Source organism: Seriola aureovittata, chromosome 16, assembly GCF_021018895.1.
Source record: "Seriola aureovittata isolate HTS-2021-v1 ecotype China chromosome 16, ASM2101889v1, whole genome shotgun sequence".
NCBI classification, from domain to species: domain Eukaryota; kingdom Metazoa; phylum Chordata; class Actinopteri; order Carangiformes; family Carangidae; genus Seriola; species Seriola aureovittata.
In genome coordinates this window covers 25,104,276-25,123,811 of record NC_079379.1, presented here as the reverse complement: position 1 = coordinate 25,123,811, position 19,536 = coordinate 25,104,276, and the positions used below count along the sequence as shown (strand labels likewise).

At 44.1% G+C, this 19,536-nt stretch overlaps 1 protein-coding gene across 1 annotated transcript in view; it reads right to left on the bottom strand.

The window, feature by feature from the left end:
- Positions 1 to 359: 359 nt before the first annotated feature.
- nudcd1 (NudC domain containing 1) overlaps positions 360 to 19,536 on the bottom strand; it is a 37,605-nt gene continuing 18,428 nt past the window's right edge. Inside the window, exons 6-10 of the mRNA XM_056400108.1 lie at positions 18,531 to 18,738; positions 14,192 to 14,336; positions 13,093 to 13,218; positions 2,864 to 3,023; positions 360 to 834 (exon numbers count right to left, since the gene is read on the bottom strand). Of these exons, the coding sequence (XP_056256083.1) occupies positions 545 to 834; positions 2,864 to 3,023; positions 13,093 to 13,218; positions 14,192 to 14,336; positions 18,531 to 18,738 (929 nt within the window). The 3' untranslated portion in view covers positions 360 to 544. The remainder of the gene's footprint in view (positions 835 to 2,863; positions 3,024 to 13,092; positions 13,219 to 14,191; positions 14,337 to 18,530; positions 18,739 to 19,536) is intronic.

The window sequence follows — 19,536 nt, the reverse complement described above, 5'->3', positions numbered from 1 at the left end:
CGTTTTCACGTCCCACGGAGCTGGAGTGTAATGCATCAGTGTGATGTGTGAAACATGTTTATGGAAATTTATGAAGATGAATCTTTCTCAGACAAATGTCTGCTGTGAAATGTGTGTGTGAAATAATGTGGTGACAGAGCTCAACATGATTGTTTATTATAACTGTTATTAATAACTGATTTATTATTATAAACTGTTATTATTAGTATTATAACCAATGACACATGAATTTCCCCTTGTGGATAAATAAGGTATCCATCCACCCATCAATCATCCATCCATCCATCAATCATCCATCCATCATCCATCTTCCCTGTAGGAAATGTATATTCATCATTAAATAGATTCATGAGAACCAGTTCGTTGATTCATATTTAATCGTTGACATTAATTTACAAACCTTCAGCTCGTTAAAGCTCATTATCATAATTAGTCCAGAGCTGCTTCCTGACTCTTTGATCTTGAACGACAGATTCTTCACAGATGAAAATGTGAAAAGAGGAAAACACTCGACACTTCTTCATTTTGGAATGATGAAACTTTTCTAATTATTATTGACCTTTAGGACGAAGAGGTTACTGGAGGTCAGGATGTACAGTCTCTCATTGGTCGCTCTGAAGCCCAGGATTGGTTTGTCCGAGTCCAGACTGGCCACCTGTTGCTTGGCGACCTGCCCTACCTGACGTCCCTGCTTCCTGTTGAAGAGGACGGTTTCCACCGGCGACGGCTGTCTGTAGATGAAGGCGCGGCGGAGACACTCGCACAGAGACGCGTAGGAGAAGTTTGGAGCGCAGGTCGCAAACTTTTTGTCCCTTTTGGACGCCTGAACGTAGCCTGAGGACACAGAGAGACATGAGATCAGAGACATCAGGTCAGAGACATGAGATCAGAGACATCAGGTCAGAGACATAAGATCAGAGACATCAGGTCAGAGACATCAGGACAGAGACATGAGATCAGAGACATGAGATCAGAGACATCAGGTCAGAGACATAAGATCAGAGACATCAGGACAGAGACATCAGGTCAGAGACATCAGGTCTGAGACATCAGGTCAGAGACTTAAGATCAGAGACATCAGGTCAGAGACATAAGATCAGAGACATCAGGTCAGAGACATCAGGTCAGAGACATCAGGACAGAGACATCAGGTCAGAGACTTAAGATCAGAGACATCAGGTCAGAGACATAAGATCAGAGACATCAGGTCAGAGACATCAGGACAGAGACATAAGATCAGAGACATCAGGTCAGAGACATCAGGTCAGAGACATCAGGTCAGAGACATAAGATCAGAGACATCAGGTCTGAGACATCAGGTCAGAGACATCAGGTCTGACACATCAGGTCAGAGACATCAGGTCAGAGACATAAGATCAGAGACATCAGGTCTGAGACATCAGGTCAGAGACATCAGGTCTGACACATCAGGTCAGAGACATCAGGACAGAGACATAAGATCAGAGACATCAGGTCTGAGACATCAGGTCAGAGACATAAGATCAGAGACATCAGGTCAGAGACATCAGGTCTGACACATCAGGTCAGAGACATCAGGACAGAGACATAAGATCAGAGACATCAGGTCTGAGACATCAGGACAGAGACATAAGATCAGAGTCTCCAGTAACCACGGTAACACTCAGCCTTTCTCAGTCTCTTTACTCAGATTTTCTGAGCCTCATGTAAAAACACAGAACAATCAGAACGACACAGCAACTGGATCTGTCTGCCATGTTTCTAACCACGAGCATGTGACCACGTGACCACGTGACCATGTGACCACGTGACCACGTGACCATGTGACCACGTGACCACGACAAAGACTTGAGACAGAGGGAGAGTCACTGATGTAAGAACAAGACGTCACACAGAGACGAGTTTTCATATTTAAAGTCACTCGGACTGAAAGTGAAACTTCAGAGTCGCTCCACCACTAAACACACACACACACACACACACGCGCACACGCGCACACACACGCACACACACACACACACACACACACACACGCATACACACACACGCACACACACACACACACGCGCGCACACACACACACGCATACACGCACACACACACTCAAAGAAGTGAGGAGGCAGAAGGTCGGGGGTTGGGAATAAATGGGATTACTGACGAGCTGCATGTAAACGTGATTACGTAACCTGCTCGGACTTCACTGGTCACTGAAGTGAGAACAGGCGGCCATGACGGTGCGTTTCAGTCCCGTGACACTTCAAATTAAATCTAATGTGTAACTGAAGACAAAAGGAAGCTGCTGGGGTTACTTCAGGTCACAGAGAAAACGCCTTAATGTGTGACGACGTATCAGAGTCGACATGTAACAGGAAATCTCAAAAAGTAAATTGAACACAGACTGGTTTCGACCCCAGGGCGTGGGGTCACCATGACCTTGACCTTTGACCTTTAGCCATGGAATTCTAATCACTTCATGCTTGAGTCCTAGTGGATGGTTGTGCCAAATCTGAAGAAATTCTCTCAAGGCGCTACTGAGACATGACATTAACAAGGCCCAAACTGTGTGTTGTGAGGTCACCATGCCAACGACCTTTGACCTTTGATCTCCAAAATCTAATCACTCCATCCTTGAGTGCTAGTGAATGTTTGTGCTAAACTTGAAGCCGTTCTGACAAGGTGTTACTGAGATATCGCGTCCATGAGAATGAGACAGAAAGACGAACAACATGAAAACAAAATGGCGGCTCTGACTGTTGCCGGCGTGGAGGAATAAAAACATGTTTCCTGTCAGAGCTACGGTCTCAAACAGCAGGTGCTGTCCACAGCTCTCAGGGTTAGTCTGACTGAAGCATGAGAACAGGTGTTTTTCAGGTGACGCTCTTACCCAGGGCGTTGAAGGTGGCGACGTGCTCCCACATGTCACTGGGCCGGTCGGGACGAGGCTGCCACACCAGAGCGTCCACGTCGTGTCGGAGACAGAGACACGGCATCTCAGACGGGTTCACGTCGACTGTGAACAGGTACTGATGGCTGCCCAGGTTCACCTGGAGACACGGGGGGGAAACAGGTGTGGGTGTGAGGATTCTGCAGGTCTGGGATCAGCACCAAGGACAGAGACACATGAACCAATGAGGATAAAACCTGTTTATAGTCAAGGTGATTTCTCAAGCTCCGCCTCCTCTGTATGATGCAACTGTTCCCATCATTCTTATATCTTAAACACTGTTCATCAGGTTGATTGATTTGTGATTGAAGCAACAAAAACATAAACCTCAAAATCAATAATCCATCAACAGATCAATCAGACAGAGAACATGAGCAGTGACGACGCTCACACGTGTGGCGTGTTCTGTTTGACATACTGAGCGCTTTAAACCAGGAGGACGGTCGCTGCCTCACTGTGTTCAGCCTTCGATTATTTATATATTTAATTACTTAATTACACATCTACACATTTATTGGTAAATTTAACATTTGTTTTCAAACATATTCATTATGTTTTGTTGTTTAGGCAGAATACAAACGTTCAAAAGGGAGAATAAGGAGAACAAATGAATGAAGGTAAAGAACTAAATGAAAGTTCATTGTGAGTGCAGCTCCCACAACTGTAGATTTAACTTCTGTCCAATCACCATTCAGATCAAAACGGACGATAAAAAGCTTGTTGCTCCCAGAAACTATCAGCTGATCGGGTTCCCAGCGTTTCTCAAAAGCAACGAAAAACTGTAGAAAACTGCGTGAACAGAAAGAAAGAGTGAAATTATTACATTTAATTCAACTTCATTTTCTTTTCTTGATCTTAATTTCTCTCATCTTCATGATTTTGTCCTTATTGTTGATTGATTTTAAAATAATAATAATAATAACAACATCATCATCATGAAACAGGGATGAAGATTGTGAGTGTGACATCACTCTGTCTGTGTGAGGTTTTGCTGATATTTCCGTCCTATTTGTTTTGGAGGGAAAATGACCTTCGCTGTGACATAATCGCTCCTCGACATGTCAGCGTTCACACGGATCAGTCGGAGTCAGCCCACGTCCCGGTGTCTCAGAGACAGCGCTGTCCTCCCCAGCTCACTGTCACATGACAGGCACTGAGGACTCAGCGTGAACAGCCCGTATGTTGGTGGTCGGCGGTTGATGGTTGCTCACAGTGACAGGCTGTTTAGACTCCATCACTCCTCCAAACTCATTTTGACTCGCAGCGTGTGACAGTTTCACTCAAACCTCAGTGAAGACTGTCGACTGACAGCGCCGCCGCCGCCGCCGCCGGAGTCAACCATAGTCACGAACAATAACACGTGACAAGAGAGAATAACTACACAGAATAAATTCACTGAAATCAGGAGGTTTCATGTTTAACTCCTGCTGTGTCTGTATCTTACAGGAAACTTGGATTTTCTTCTGTAGAGATTAAAGTCACGGAACCACAAACATGTGGAATGTGTCTATAAGCTGCTTAAAATGCAAAATATAGAATAAATAGTGGGATTTATTTTAATGGCGATGTTCATTCAGTCGACTTCAACTCAACACCAGTGATTATAATAATAATTGTCTTGTTGAGGTTTCACGACTGACACAATATGAAGAACTACAATTACATTCTGAGCAGAGAGTAAATGACTCGTCCTCCGTCTGAAAAAGCTTTTTAGTGAACTCTCTTTCTATCAAAGGGGCTTTGAGGAAAGGAAATGAGACGCTGTCATTACAAAATCAAAAGCAAATGCACCTGAACACAGAGGCCACACATCTGTAACATCAGCTGAAATACCACCTGTCCGTCTCAGTCAGTGCTGCCGCTGAACTTTGTCTTTTCAAACCACCAAAGTGCTTTTTCTGTTGACTGTAGAGAAACCAGCTGCATCAGGATGACCTTTAATATCACTCAGTCTGCTCTGGGATCAGCGGAGAGTCGCTGTCGGCCCGTCCAATCAGAGCGCAGAGAAGGGGATTGTTTTAAAGCTGATATCTGGAAGAATCTTAAATGAGTGGTGGAAGATGCTCTATTGTCCCATCTGTCCTGGGTTAGTCTCACATCTGTCCTGGGTTAGTCTCACATCTGTCCTGGGTTAGTCACATCTGTCCTGGGTTAGTCACATCTGTCCTGGGTTACACTCACATCTGTCCTGGGTTACACTCACATCTGTCCTGGGTTAGTCACATCTGATCAGAGACATCAGGTCAGAGACATCATGACAGAGACATCAGGTCAGAGACATCAGGTCAGAGACATCATGACAGAGACATCAGGTCAGAGACATCAGGTCAGAGACATCAGGTCAGAGACATCATGACAGAGACATGAGATCAGAGACATCAGGTCAGAGACATCATGACAGAGACATCAGGACAGAGACATCAGGACAGAGACATCATGACAGAGACATCAGGACAGAGACATCATGACAGAGACATCAGGTCAGAGACATCAGGTCAGAGACATCATGACAGAGACATCAGGTCAGAGACATCAGGTCAGAGACATCATGACAGAGACATCAGGACAGAGACATCATGACAGAGACATCAGGACAGAGACATCATGACAGAGACATCAGGTCAGAGACATCAGGTCAGAGACATCAGGTCAGAGACATCATGACAGAGACATCAGGTCAGAGACATCAGGTCAGAGACATCAGGTCAGAGACATCATGACAGAGACATCAGGACAGAGACATCATGACAGAGACATCAGGTCAGAGACATCAGGTCAGAGACATCATGACAGAGACATCAGGTCAGAGACATCAGGTCAGAGACATCATGACAGAGACATGAGATCAGAGACATCAGGTCAGAGACATCATGACAGAGACATCATGACAGAGACATCAGGTCAGAGACATCAGGTCAGAGACATCATGACAGAGACATCAGGTCAGAGACATCAGGTCAGAGACATCATGACAGAGACATCAGGACAGAGACATCAGGACAGAGACATCAGGTCAGAGACATGAGATCAGAGACATCATGACAGAGACATCAGGTCAGAGACATCAGGTCAGAGACATCAGGTCAGAGACATCATGACAGAGACATGAGATCAGAGACATCAGGTCAGAGACATCAGGTCAGAGACATGAGATCAGAGACATCAGGACAGAGACATCAGGACAGAGACATCAGGTCAGAGACATCAGGTCAGAGACATGAGATCAGAGACATCAGGTCAGAGACATCAGGACAGAGACTTAAGATCAGAGACATGAGATCAGAGACATCAGGACAGAGATTTAAGATCAGAGACATCAGGTCTGAACTGGTCTGAACTGGACCTTGGACTGGGCTTGTTCTGAAGTGGAGGTGAGGACACAGAGTGAAAGAGCAAAGGGAGAGAACAATGAAGACGGAGGCTGATTTTCTACCAACGAAGAAGAGGCATCTTTTTTTAACTTAAGTACTAAAATCAGTGCATTTCATGGTCTCCAGTAACCACGGTAACACTCAGCCTTTCTCAGTCTCTTTACTCAGATTTTCTGAGCCTCATGTAAAAACACAGAACGATCAGAACGACACAGCAACTGGATCTGTCTGCCATGTTTCTAACCACGAGCATGTGACCATGTGTCCTGGTTAAGACTCACATCTGTCCTGGGTTAGACACATCTGTCCTGGGTTAGACTTATATCTGTCCTGGGTTAGAGTCACATCTGTCCTGGGTTAGACTCACATCTGTCCTGAGTTAGAGTCACATCTGTCCTGGGTTAGTCACATCTGTCCTGGGTTACTTACATCTGTCCTGGGTTAGTCACATCTGTCCTGGGTTAGATTTATATCTGCCTGGGTTAGATTCATATCTGCCCTGGGTTAGACACATCTGTCCTGGGTTAGATTCATATCTGCCCTGGGTTAGACTCACATCTGTCCTGGGTTAGACACATCTGTCCTGGGTTAGACACATCTGTCCTGGGTTAGATTCATATCTGCCCTGGGTTAGACTCACATCTGTCCTGGGTTAGACACATCTGTCCTGGGTTAGACACATCTGTCCTGGGTTAGACTCACATCTGTCCTGGGTTACACTCACATCTGTCCTGGGTTACACTCACATCTGTCCTGGGTTACACTCACATCTGTCTTGGGTTAGACTCACATCTGTCATGGGTTACACTCACATCTGTCCTGGGTTAGACACATCTGTCCTGGGTTAGACTCACATCTGTCCTGGGTTAGATTTATATCTGCCCTGGGTTACACTCACATCTGTCCTGGGTTAGACACATCTGTCCTGGGTTAGACTCACATCTGTCCTGGGTTAGTCTCACATCTGTCCTGGGTTACACTCACATCTGTCCTGGGTTAGAGTCACATCTGTCCTGGGTTACACTCACATCTGTCCTGGGTTAGAGTCACATCTGTCCTGGGTTACACTCACATCTGTCTTGGGTTACACTCACATCTGTCTTGGGTTAGTCACATCTGTCCTGGGTTAGTCACATCTGTCCTGGGTTAGTCACATCTGTCCTGGGTTACACTCACATCTGTCTTGGGTTACACTCACATCTGTCCTGGGTTAGTCACATCTGTCCTGGGTTACACTCACATCTGTCTTGCGTTAGAGTCACATCTGTCCTGGGTTACACTCACATCTGTCTTGCGTTAGAGTCACATCTGTCCTGGGTTAGACTCACATCTGTCCTGAGTTACACTCACATCTGTCCTGGGTTTGACACATCTGTCCTGGGTTAGACTCACATCTGTCCTGGGTTAGATTTATATCTGCCATGGGTTAGATTTATATCTGTCCTGGGTTACACTCACATCTGTCCTGGGTTAGATTTATATCTGCCATGGGTTAGATTTATATCTGTCCTGGGTTACACTCACATCTGTCCTGGGTTAGATTTATATCTGCCATGGGTTAGATTTATATCTGTCCTGGGTTAGAGTCACATCTGTCCTGGGTTACACTCACATCTGTCCTGGGTTAGACACATCTGATCAGAGACATCAGGACAGAGACATGAGATCAGAGACATCAGGTCTGAACTGGTCTGAACTGGACCTTGGACTGGGCTTGTTCTGAAGTGGAGGTGAGGACACAGAGTGAAAGAGCAAAGGGAGAGAACAATGAAGACGGAGGCTGATTTTCTACCAACGAAGAAGAGGCATCTTTTTTTAACTTAAGTACTAAAATCAGTGCATTTCATGGTCTCCAGTAACCACGGTAACACTCAGCCTTTCTCAGTCTCTTTACTCAGATTTTCTGAGCCTCATGTAAAAACACAGAACGATCAGAACGACACAGCAACTGGATCTGTCTGCCATGTTTCTAACCACGAGCATGTGACCACGTGTCCTGGTTTAGACTCACATCTGTCCTGGGTTAGACACATCTGTCCTGGGTTAGACTCACATCTGTCCTGGGTTAGATTTATATCTGTCCTGGGTTACACTCACATCTGTCCTGAGTTAGAGTCACATCTGTCCTGGGTTAGTCACATCTGTCCTGGGTTAGACTCACATCTGTCCTGGGTTAGACACATCTGTCCTGGGTTAGACACATCTGTCCTGGGTTAGACTCACATCTGTCCTGGGTTAGACTCATATCTGCCCTGGGTTAGATTCACATCTGCCCTGGGTTAGACTCATATCTGCCCTGGGTTAGTCACATCTGTCCTGAGTTAGACTCACATCTGTCCTGGGTTAGTCACATCTGTCCTGGGTTAGACTCACATCTGTCCTGGGTTAGTCACATCTGTCCTGAGTTAGACTCACATCTGTCCTGGGTTAGTCACATCTGTCCTGAGTTAGAGTCACATCTGTCCTGGGTTAGTCACATCTGTCCTGAGTTAGACTCACATCTGTCCTGGGTTAGTCACATCTGTCCTGGGTTAGACTCACATCTGTCCTGGGTTAGTCACATCTGTCCTGAGTTAGTCACATCTGTCCTGAGTTAGACTCACATCTGTCCTGGGTTAGTCACATCTGTCCTGGGTTAGACTCACATCTGTCCTGGGTTAGTCACATCTGTCCTGAGTTAGTCACATCTGTCCTGAGTTAGTCACATCTGTCCTGAGTTAGACTCACATCTGTCCTGAGTTAGACTCACATCTGTCCTGGGTTAGTCACATCTGCCCTGGGTTAGATTCACATCTGTCCTGGGTTAGATTCATATCTGCCCTGGGTTAGACTCACATCTGTCCTGGGTTAGTCACATCTGTCCTGGGTTAGATTCATATCTGCCCTGGGTTAGATTCATATCTGCCCTGGGTTAGACTCACATCTGTCCTGGGTTAGTCACATCTGCCCTGGGTTAGATTCACATCTGTCCTGGGTTAGATTCATATCTGCCCTGGGTTAGACTCACATCTGTCCTGGGTTAGTCACATCTGTCCTGGGTTAGACTCACATCTGTCCTGGGTTAGTCACATCTGTCCTGGGTTAGTCACATCTGTCCTGAGTTAGTCACATCTGTCCTGAGTTAGACTCACATCTGTCCTGAGTTAGACTCACATCTGTCCTGGGTTAGTCACATCTGCCCTGGGTTAGATTCACATCTGTCCTGGGTTAGATTCATATCTGCCCTGGGTTAGACTCACATCTGTCCTGGGTTAGTCACATCTGTCCTGGGTTAGATTCATATCTGCCCTGGGTTAGACTCACATCTGTCCTGGGTTAGTCACATCTGCCCTGGGTTAGATTCACATCTGTCCTGGGTTAGATTCATATCTGCCCTGGGTTAGACTCACATCTGTCCTGGGTTAGATTCATATCTGTCCTGGGATAGACTCATATCTGCCCTGGGTTAGACTCATATCTGTCCTGGGTTAGTCACATCTGTCCTGGGTTAGACTCACATCTGTCCTGGGTTAGTCACATTTGTCCTGGGTTAGACTCACATCTGTCCTGAGTTAGAGTCACATCTGTCCTGGGTTAGATTCATATCTGCCCTGGGTTAGACACATCTGTCCTGGGTTAGTCACATCTGTCCTGAGTTAGACTCACATCTGTCCTGGGTTAGTCACATCTGTCCTGGGTTAGACTCACATCTGTCCTGGGTTAGTCACATCTGTCCTGGGTTAGACTCACATCTGTCCTGGGTTAGTCACATCTGTCCTGAGTTAGACTCACATCTGTCCTGGGTTAGTCACATCTGTCCTGGGTTAGACTCACATCTGTCCTGGGTTAGTCACATCTGTCCTGGGTTAGACTCACATCCGTCCTGGGTTAGACACATCTGTCCTGAGTTAGAGTCACATCTGTCCTGGGTTAGACTCACATCCGTCCTGGGTTAGTCACATCTGTCCTGAGTTAGAGTCACATCTGTCCTGGGTTAGACTCACATCTGTCCTGGGTTAGTCACATCTGTCCTGGGCTCAGGTTCAAGAGTTTCACAGCACGTTTGTCTCGTCTGTATTTGCTGTAAGTTTCTCACAGCAGCTTCCAGAGGACGTACAGACAGACGATTGTCGTGTCTCTGACTGAATATCAAAGAAACATGTTCATCTGCAGCACGAGCAGCAAACACTTCACTGTCTGTCGAGATGAATCAGATAAAATAATGTTGCCTGTTGTTTCAGTCCAGCCAGAGAAAAGTCAACAATCCACTAGTTTAGTTCATATTTATTAGGAAATGACATTAATGGTATATTAAACATTACTCAGTGCTCGCTACGGCTGCACGACGTGCAAAAAAAATAATTATTATTATAATTGTGCAGCTCTAGTGCTGTTTTCTCAGGACTTTCAAAAGTGATGTTACATTAATTTAGAGCAGCTGCTGCATCTTTGACGAGTTCTGGTAATAATAACAAACTGCTCCTTCCTCTCAGTAGATCAATAGTCAGCAGCTGCAGAGCTACATGCTACCTGTCTGAATCTGACCTGAGGTGATCACCTGGATCATTTCTCTGTGGAAAGATCCATCTCTCTCTCCCCACATCAAGTTCCACGAGTTACTTCCTCCTCAGAGACGCCATCTTTAACCCAGAGTAAATAATACGCCACCATGAGCATATGGAGTCGCTTTAATGCAGTTTGGCCAAATTAAAGAATGAATGTGACTGAACTGCAGCTGCAAGTTCTTATTATAACTGGTGAAATAAACTTTCTCCCTCTCCAGCCTGTGAACACACTGTTGGTTATTTCTGATACAAACATGATCATTCAGAGCTACTTTTGATTCTAATATAAAAATCAATATCCTTTTTATTTAAAAAAAAAAAAAAAAAAAGATTTCTTTTTATATTTTGTGATATAAATAATAATATAAAACTTCAAGTGTTTTCAAAAGATTTCAAAGTCTTCTCTACAAATAAAAGCCTCCATGTTGTTCTGAGCCTCTGCAGCCAAAGCCGTCAGTAGCTACAGATCCGCTCCTTTATAAAAGCTCTGACAGACGTGGTCGGTGGATATGACTCAGTCCTCCTCCGGTGAACAAACATAAAAACTCTTCTTCATCTTTTCAACTGGGACTGGAACCAACACGAAGCGTCTCAGCCGAGCTGCAGAATTAATAGACGGAGCCACGGTTTTCAGCTGAGAGGTTTTTAAAAGGAGGTGAGTTTGGACTGAAGCATTAAGGTGGATACAAAGAAAAGAACGGTACACAGCTTCCTGGATGAGATACACACACACACACACACACACACACACACACACACACACACACACACACACACACACACACACCTGTCTACACTCGCATGTTCACACACATGTGGAACAAACAGAGCAGCGTCCTTCACACGGCTGACAGGTCTGATTTAAGGGCAGCAGCTTCTGCTCAGTAAATGGAGGCAGAAACATAAAGAACTTTTATACACACCAGGAAGAATCAGGCGGAAACACTGAGCCTCATATTCAACACTCATTATTCGCCTTTCATTACATAATCAAAGGGCTCGTGTTTTTCTGTTGAGAGTGGAATTCTTCACCATCAACACAGAAACTATTTAGTGCCAATGAAACAGAAAGTGAAAGAGGAGCATCAGTGATGGACGGAGACTAATGTCCACACATGAATGGAGCTTTTGTAAAGTGCGATTCATCTGCTTTGGGAAAAGAAAAACATGAACTTATTCTCATTATTCAGTATTTTCAAAACACAGAGGAAAGGTTGCTGCTCAGAGAAATGCTTACGTCACGAAGCGGAGTGTTTTCATTTAGCTTTTTGTGCTAATTTTGAAAGCGTACGTGTCACTTCCTCACGTCCATCTGAGGATTTTAGGAAGCTCAGATGTCTAACGTTAATAAATCCAGGTTTTTTCAAACTAAAACAGACCTTCTCTTCAGTCTGCAACATGTGTCGTACGTTTCTCACCTTGGGGAAAATAAAAGCAGTTTTTCCTCACATGTTCCGGACGGAGCAACAACACAAGCGTCCTGCTTTTGTAAGAACAAACCTTCCGCTGCTTCAGAGAGGTTGGAAAAGTAAATAAGAGCTTCTCCTGAAGGTTACTGCTGTAAGAAACACACACCTGAGCCTCACTCAACTCACCTGGTAAAACAAGGTTTACAGAGTGAAGGATGTTAGCTCGCGTACGCCTCGTTTAAAGCTCCTCAGTCAGACCCAGAGGAGGAGGAGGAGTCAGAACCAGAGACCGGCAGACGGATCAGAACGGTTAGCATAGTTAGCATCTCTTCAGAACGGTTGGAACAGTTAGCATCTCTTCAGAATGGTTAGCTTTGTGAGCAAAGAGCCTCAGTCAGACCCAGACTCAGAGGAAGAGTCTGTTGAGACCAGACTCAGAGACTATATGTTTGGACACAGGTCAACAAGTCCACAGCGTCCTCTGTGCAAAAGGCAAAGAGTCGAGACGTGACACAAAAATCTGGACTTCTCTAACCAGCGGATAACTCTGCAGAGCGACACGTTGCACCCTGAACAATTTATTCTCGGCCTGATCTCTGATAGAAAGAGACGTCGGCCACAACGGTGCAACTTCTTACTATTCGAGTCACGAGGGTGGAGGAGGGAAACGAAGTGGGTGCGCCTGTTCATTCTTTACTGGTCCTTTGTGGAGCTTCCTGGTCAAGTGGCTTGTCAAAGGGCCAGCAGTGGCTCGCTCAGCGTTTGGGGGGGGGGGGGGGGGGGGGTGATGTGGCTCAGGTTGGAGTTACTGGAGAATCAGAGTGAAGGAGAGAGGCGTTACTCACCACCTGAGTGGGTCGGAGAGATTCTCCGTCGAAGTGTGTGAGGCTGGAGCTGTCTTCTGGGAAGCCATCACAGTCCTCCAGCTCCTGAGAGTTACAAGGAGGCTTGTCCCTGTCAGGGTTCCCGTTCTGTACAAAGAGAAGGAACAGGACAACAGCAGCCGCAGTTACAACTTGTTTTGCATTTATTAGCATGTAAAAGGCTTGATCTGCGCTGAGGGCCTCCAGTTCAAGTGGGCCCAGATGATGCTAATAGAGGCTGAGGGCGGGAGAGGAAGTGGCTGAAAACGCTGTCGAACACGAGGCCGGGAGCGACTCTGGAGACCGGAGCGTGGTGATGAGCACAAGACGTCAGGAGGAGGAAGGAGAAGAAGAGCAGCTCAGAGCAGCTGAAGAGGAAAGTGACAGGGACAAGAGGCCACGGGGGGGGGGGGCTTAATAAAAAGGTATAGAAGGTCATGAGAAAACCTCCAGAGGAAACCAGACAAGACAAAGACGAGCTTCATGAAAGTTTCATGGCTGAGTCATCTCCTCCAACACACACTGATTTAACACCCAGATGATTCACCCAGACAAGTGGCAGCAGGGTTGGAGAATATGTTGATATATATATTATATATATATTTACATATATACTGTGAAGATTAACTGTCAGATATTTTTGTCTGTTTACACCAAGATATTCATCGCTTTAATATTCTAGGGTGAATTATAGTTGAGCTAAGTTTTAATGTAACATTACATTTTTATTTGATTAATGTGAACTGATTAATTAATTAAGTATTTAACTCACTGGATTAAGCACAAATGAGTTTTAATTATCACCATTTTCCCCAAAACTTTTTAAATATACACACAATCCAAAGTTTTTTCAGCATGATGCTCAAAGCAGGATGTCAACTTTAGAAACAAAATATCTCAAATTTTAAAAAGGCCAATTTCCATTCTAACACAAGGGAATGTAACTGCTGCTCCTTTACTTTAGTTTCTCTAACTTTGGTTGTGACGGTTTAACCAGGATATTTGAGCTCACACACGATGGTGCAGAGAGACGTGCGTCAGGTGCAGCGCTGCAGTGATCAGTGTCATGTCTCAGCCTCACCAGGTCTTCAGACGTCAGGTGGGTCAGTCTCTGGTGGATCAGGGCGGCCTGCTCGTCACTCATCACATGCTCTCCCCTCCTGTCGCCCATCACCAGCTCCGCCCACACGGGTCCCTCACTGCGCTTCTGCAAGGTCACCTCCAGACTGAGGACACACACACACACACACACACACACACACACACACACACACACGCACACACACACGCACACACACACACACACACACACACACACACACACACACACACACACATTTCCTGTCAGCCTGGATTTTAATTAAATATGGATTTTGGTCATCAGTCACTTTATTTATTCACGTACTTTATTGTGATGATGCTTTATTCTATTTTATTTGTTCTTTTATTATAAATTGATTATGTTTGTTTTTGTTTGTTCATGTTATTGTTGTTGTCATCGCTTTTCTTTTCAGCTCATCAGTCGTTGGTGACGCTCTTTGAACTGCACTGACCTGTATGAAAAGTACTGTACACATAAGTTTGATTGATTGATGATTGATTGGAGACCCCCCCCCCCCCCCCCCCAAGGAGACATATATATGTAAATGACACACACAGACAGGCCGAGCTCATTTCCTGGTTTCCTAAATGCCACAACTGACAAGATGCTTCCAAGTCTCTGGAAACTGTCGGAGTTTTCTATGAACCACAGACGAAACACTTGAGAATGAGAGCGATGTAATCAGCCAGTAAACATCCAATCAGCAGCCTGGTGGGATAAAACACTGAGCTGATGAGAAGGACCAGAGGAGAACATGAAGAGTTATTCACTGAGTCTGACCTACTTTGACTCACATCATCTTCCTCAGTGAGAGAGGTGTGTGAAGGTGACCGACAGAATAAATCAAACCACAGACGCCGAGAACAAAACAGAACAAAAAGCAGAAGAGTTGAAGTGATGAAGATCATCATGAAAATTACTGCAACATCATCATCATCTGCCCATATCACGCAGCATGAGATGAGTTTGAGTTTTTATCTATTTGCTAATTTATTGTAATAAGTTGTGCTTTGATTAGAGCTGCACTAATTACACAGTTAATCAGCTGTTAAAAAACTTAATCAACAACTGTTCAACTATTGATAACTCTTTATATTTCAAGCGAAAATACAAAACTGTGACAAATCAAAATGTTTTCTCAGTCTTACATCACAATAAATATGAATATGTTGGATTGTTGTTTTGTTTAATCAATATTTAACAAGAGTAATTGGTCAGATTTAAACATGATTTATTATCACGGTGAAGTCAAACTGAGTGTCTGTCAGGTTGTTATAAATGTCTTATAGACCAAAGGATGAATTGATTGGGAAATAATTGATAAAATGTAAAAATCATTTGAGTCCAATTGTAATTAATCAATAATTAAAAAGAATAATTGTTAGTTTTAGCTCAAATTTTGATATTTGAATTTTCTGCTTCAGATTTTTAAATAATTGATCATCTATAGCTATTAAGTGTCTGTCAGGGTTTGTTGTTAATCATGAAAATCTAATTAATGAATAAATCAATCGTTGTTTCTACACAGATCATTTTAATTACTGACAGTAATTAAGGTCGTTGTGTCGTCTTTACACCGAGCGGAGGGTGAGCCGACGCGTCAGTCCGTTCATTAATTCTCAGCAGAATAATGTTAATGACGATCAGTCTTCAAAGATTCAAGGAAAAAGAGGAATAAATTAGAATTAAATTAAAATGACATTATCTTCCTGGTTACATGTTTGCATTTATGCGTTTTGCCCGGAGCGATGAAAACTCACATTTATAGTCGCAGCGAAACGGTTTGTATTAAACAAGGAGAGAATAATGAAGCACGCTTCATCATGTTTCTGTTCCTGAACTCTCTGATGCCGTTTGGTCTGAGTTCAGGCAAATTTAAATCTCCTTTGGTTTCACTTCGACCAGTAATATTATTCAGGAGAAACACAGAGATGTTACGTTTGTTTCCAGCAGGATTACACAGAAAGTCCTGAACTGATCTGCTCCAGACCTGGTGGAGGGATGGGACACGGGCCACAGAAGAATCCATTATATTTTGGTGCAGTTCCGGTTAAAGGGCGGGAACCTGGGATTTTTTTTTCCTTCTTTATTCCTCCAGCGGCCATTTTGTTTTCAGGTTGTCCATCTGAGTCCATCCGAACTTCTTCAAACTTGACAAACACTCAGTAGAACTCAAGGATGAACTGATTAGATTTTGGTGGCTAAAGGTCAAAGGTCAGTGTGACCTCACAAAACACAGTTTAGCCATGACAAAATGTCACACAAATGTTTAATATTTTCTCTGACTGACAGGATGTAACCCGGAACTATAGTCTGAGCGGCGGAGGGATACGACCATGAAGAGGTGATTGTAGTATTTTTCTGTTATGACAGTGAGACAGATGTGCAGCGTTGTTTGGCCTTGGTCATTCTGCTTCCTTCTGATTTTGATTTTCTTTTTTTCCAGGGATGAAAATAGTCGACCTCCTGCTGGAGCGGTGACAGAGACACATGAAAGGTCTAAAAGTGGAGGATATGACTCAACTCACATTCATGAATGGTTTCATAGATTCGCTGCTTAGGAAAACTATTCAAGCCCCTCTCTCCTTTCGTCATGTTTTATTGCTTTGAAACACTGAATCGCAGAGGATGTCATTTAAAAAGAAGAAGAAGAAGAAGAAGAAGAAGAAGAAGAGCCGGTCGACTGTTTCTCATCCAGAACTCCTCCTCCACCTCAATCTGAGGCTCAACAATCACGCCGACTTGCTTCTAAACAGAAGTTTGGTGTGGGAACATTTCCATCTGAGAAATAACGGAGCTCATTGTAAACATTACATCGGCGTGAATAAGCGCCGCAGCTCTGGCTTGTTATGTGTGAAGAGGTTTGGCTCAGAGCTTCGGTCTTTTTTCTTCTGTTTAATAGTTAAAGTTTAAACTTTCACTGCCTCGTTAAGGAGGATTGTTGTTGGACTATAATTTCTTCTTGGAATAAAGATTTCATTGAGGAAAAAGACACTTTCTTTAGTATTTTCTGCCATAGGCATTTTTTATATAAAAAATTAATAATGAATCGATAATTGATTATTAATTTTTCTGATGATCGAATAAGGAACCCATCTGAGCTCCGATCACTCAGACCACATTCAGGAGGTCTGGACCACATGAGACCACATTCTTTGTGAAGGTGAATGTGTCCTGGGTCAGACTGAAGCGCCGCGTCCTCTACTGACGTCCTCTGACACCGTCTGATTTGTCCCGACACAGTTTATAATGAACACAAAATATTTTACTGTTTCAAATGGATAAAAGCTGATGTGAGCGTGGAGCTGTGAGCAGTGATCCTCTGCTCCTCGTCTACTGAGGACGTGTCGCTCAGTTACAGAAGTCTCAGACTTCACTGACTAAAACCCCGGTCGAGATCAGCACTTTTCCTGGCTGAAAACAGCCCCCCCCCCCAGGCCTGGCTCCGGGAGTTTGTCCCCGTCTCCCTGTCCCGGGCGAGGTCACCTCTGTCCTCATGGTGTTGATTTAATCAATCACTCTGGGTCTGGATCGTTACCAGGAAGCAATTTGCCTTAACGAGCAGTTCCTGATGCAGGAAGAGATTCACCTGAAGAGCAGCGACAACCTGGTACCAGGTCAAATCATTTTTCATTTCAGCTGTTAAAGATCTATTCTCTGCTTTTAAAGAAATGTCTCGACGGTGTTCTGGTTGTGTCTCTCTACAGACGAAGAATATTCAGCACCGCGACCAACACAACCACAACATGGAGCAGATCAGGTGTGCTGAGTCGCACCCGTTTAAAATAAAGGTGCTTTTAATTGATTTCAATGCTTTAATCTTTGGTTTTTACTTTTGGTTTTATTTTTACTTTTGTCCGTTTTATTGATTTTATTGTTTTTACACATGTATTTGTAATTCTCCCTGTTACACATTGCATCTCTTTTTATTTCTTTGTTTTGTTTTTATGTTTGTACAGAACTTCATAACTGTTATAATAAATAATAAAGTTATTATTATTATTATTATTATTATTATATGTGAAATGAGTGGAAATGCGACGCTGTCACGTGTTAGTGGGACTGGACAAAAATATTTCTTTCAAAATCTGTTCAGAACATTTACACTTTGTGAGATCTATAGTTCTGATAAAAGACTGTTAGAGAATGAAAGATGGAGGAATCTGCTCCCTGAAGTCAGAGGTTTGTGTTTCCCTGTTCACCTCGTTCAGACGTAATATTCAAACAAACTGAGATACTGATGTAATGAACTGAGGTTTCCACTGTCACGGCTGAAAAAACTGAAGTCGAAGAACAATCCAGACTCCAGGTCTCTAACCTTTTGTTGTCTCTGATGATCCAGGCGCTGGCCTCGGGGTCTACAGGTGCAAACAGCTGGCCTTGCAGCAGAGGAGGAAAACCCTGGACTCCGATGCTGACGTTGTCGGCCGTCAGCCTGTACTGCACCTCCTCCTTGGTGACGCCCTCGGGGAGGCGCACACACACGGTGACGTCCTCCGCCGTCTGCTGCCAGAAGTAAATGGGATCTGAAGCCAAACAGGAGAGAGACGGGTGGAGCTGAAGTTAACCACATCCAACACCACACAGGAAGTGACGGGAGCTACTGCTGAATATTTACACAGATGGAAGTCTGTTCAAATCAATTAATGATCAGATCACAAGAGGAGACGATGAGGAGACGATGAGGAGACTCAGGCTTCTTAATCTTTTGTGAAAACAAACAATATATTTTTGTAATGTATATTGTGTGTTTTTGAAGACATATATGACATATAATTAGGGCTGTCCCAAACCATTATTTTTTCAATTATTCGACTAATCTAACGATTATTTTTTAGTAAACAGTAATTTTATTGCAATTATTTTCAAGTTAGTCATTTAATATAACAATTTGCCCCGTCCAACATCTTGACTCGCTGCACCAGGGTGTTTCCTCTTTATGTGCTCGTGCATGACTCTCGTGCATGAGAGATATGCCAGATGCACTTTGCAGAGTCTGCAGTTTACCGCACTGTCGGTGTCAAGATTAAAGTTTTCCCAAACTCTGGAGGACCGTGCACGAGCCTTTTTTTTGCCGCGTGTTGCTCCACGCGCTCCGTCGTGCTGCTGGTAGACGCCACCGTGTTGTTCAAATAGATTTACACAGACGCAAATCATTCACGTAGTCAATGACTTCAATTACGTCACCGCGTTGTCCCAGTCCGTGCGCTGCGCTTGTATCCGGGTAAACCAAAGACGATGGATATAAACGGTCCCATTAGAAAGTTCCGGTTCTGTTCTAAGAACATTTTCCCTGTGTGGTTTTACACGACGCGTCGACACTA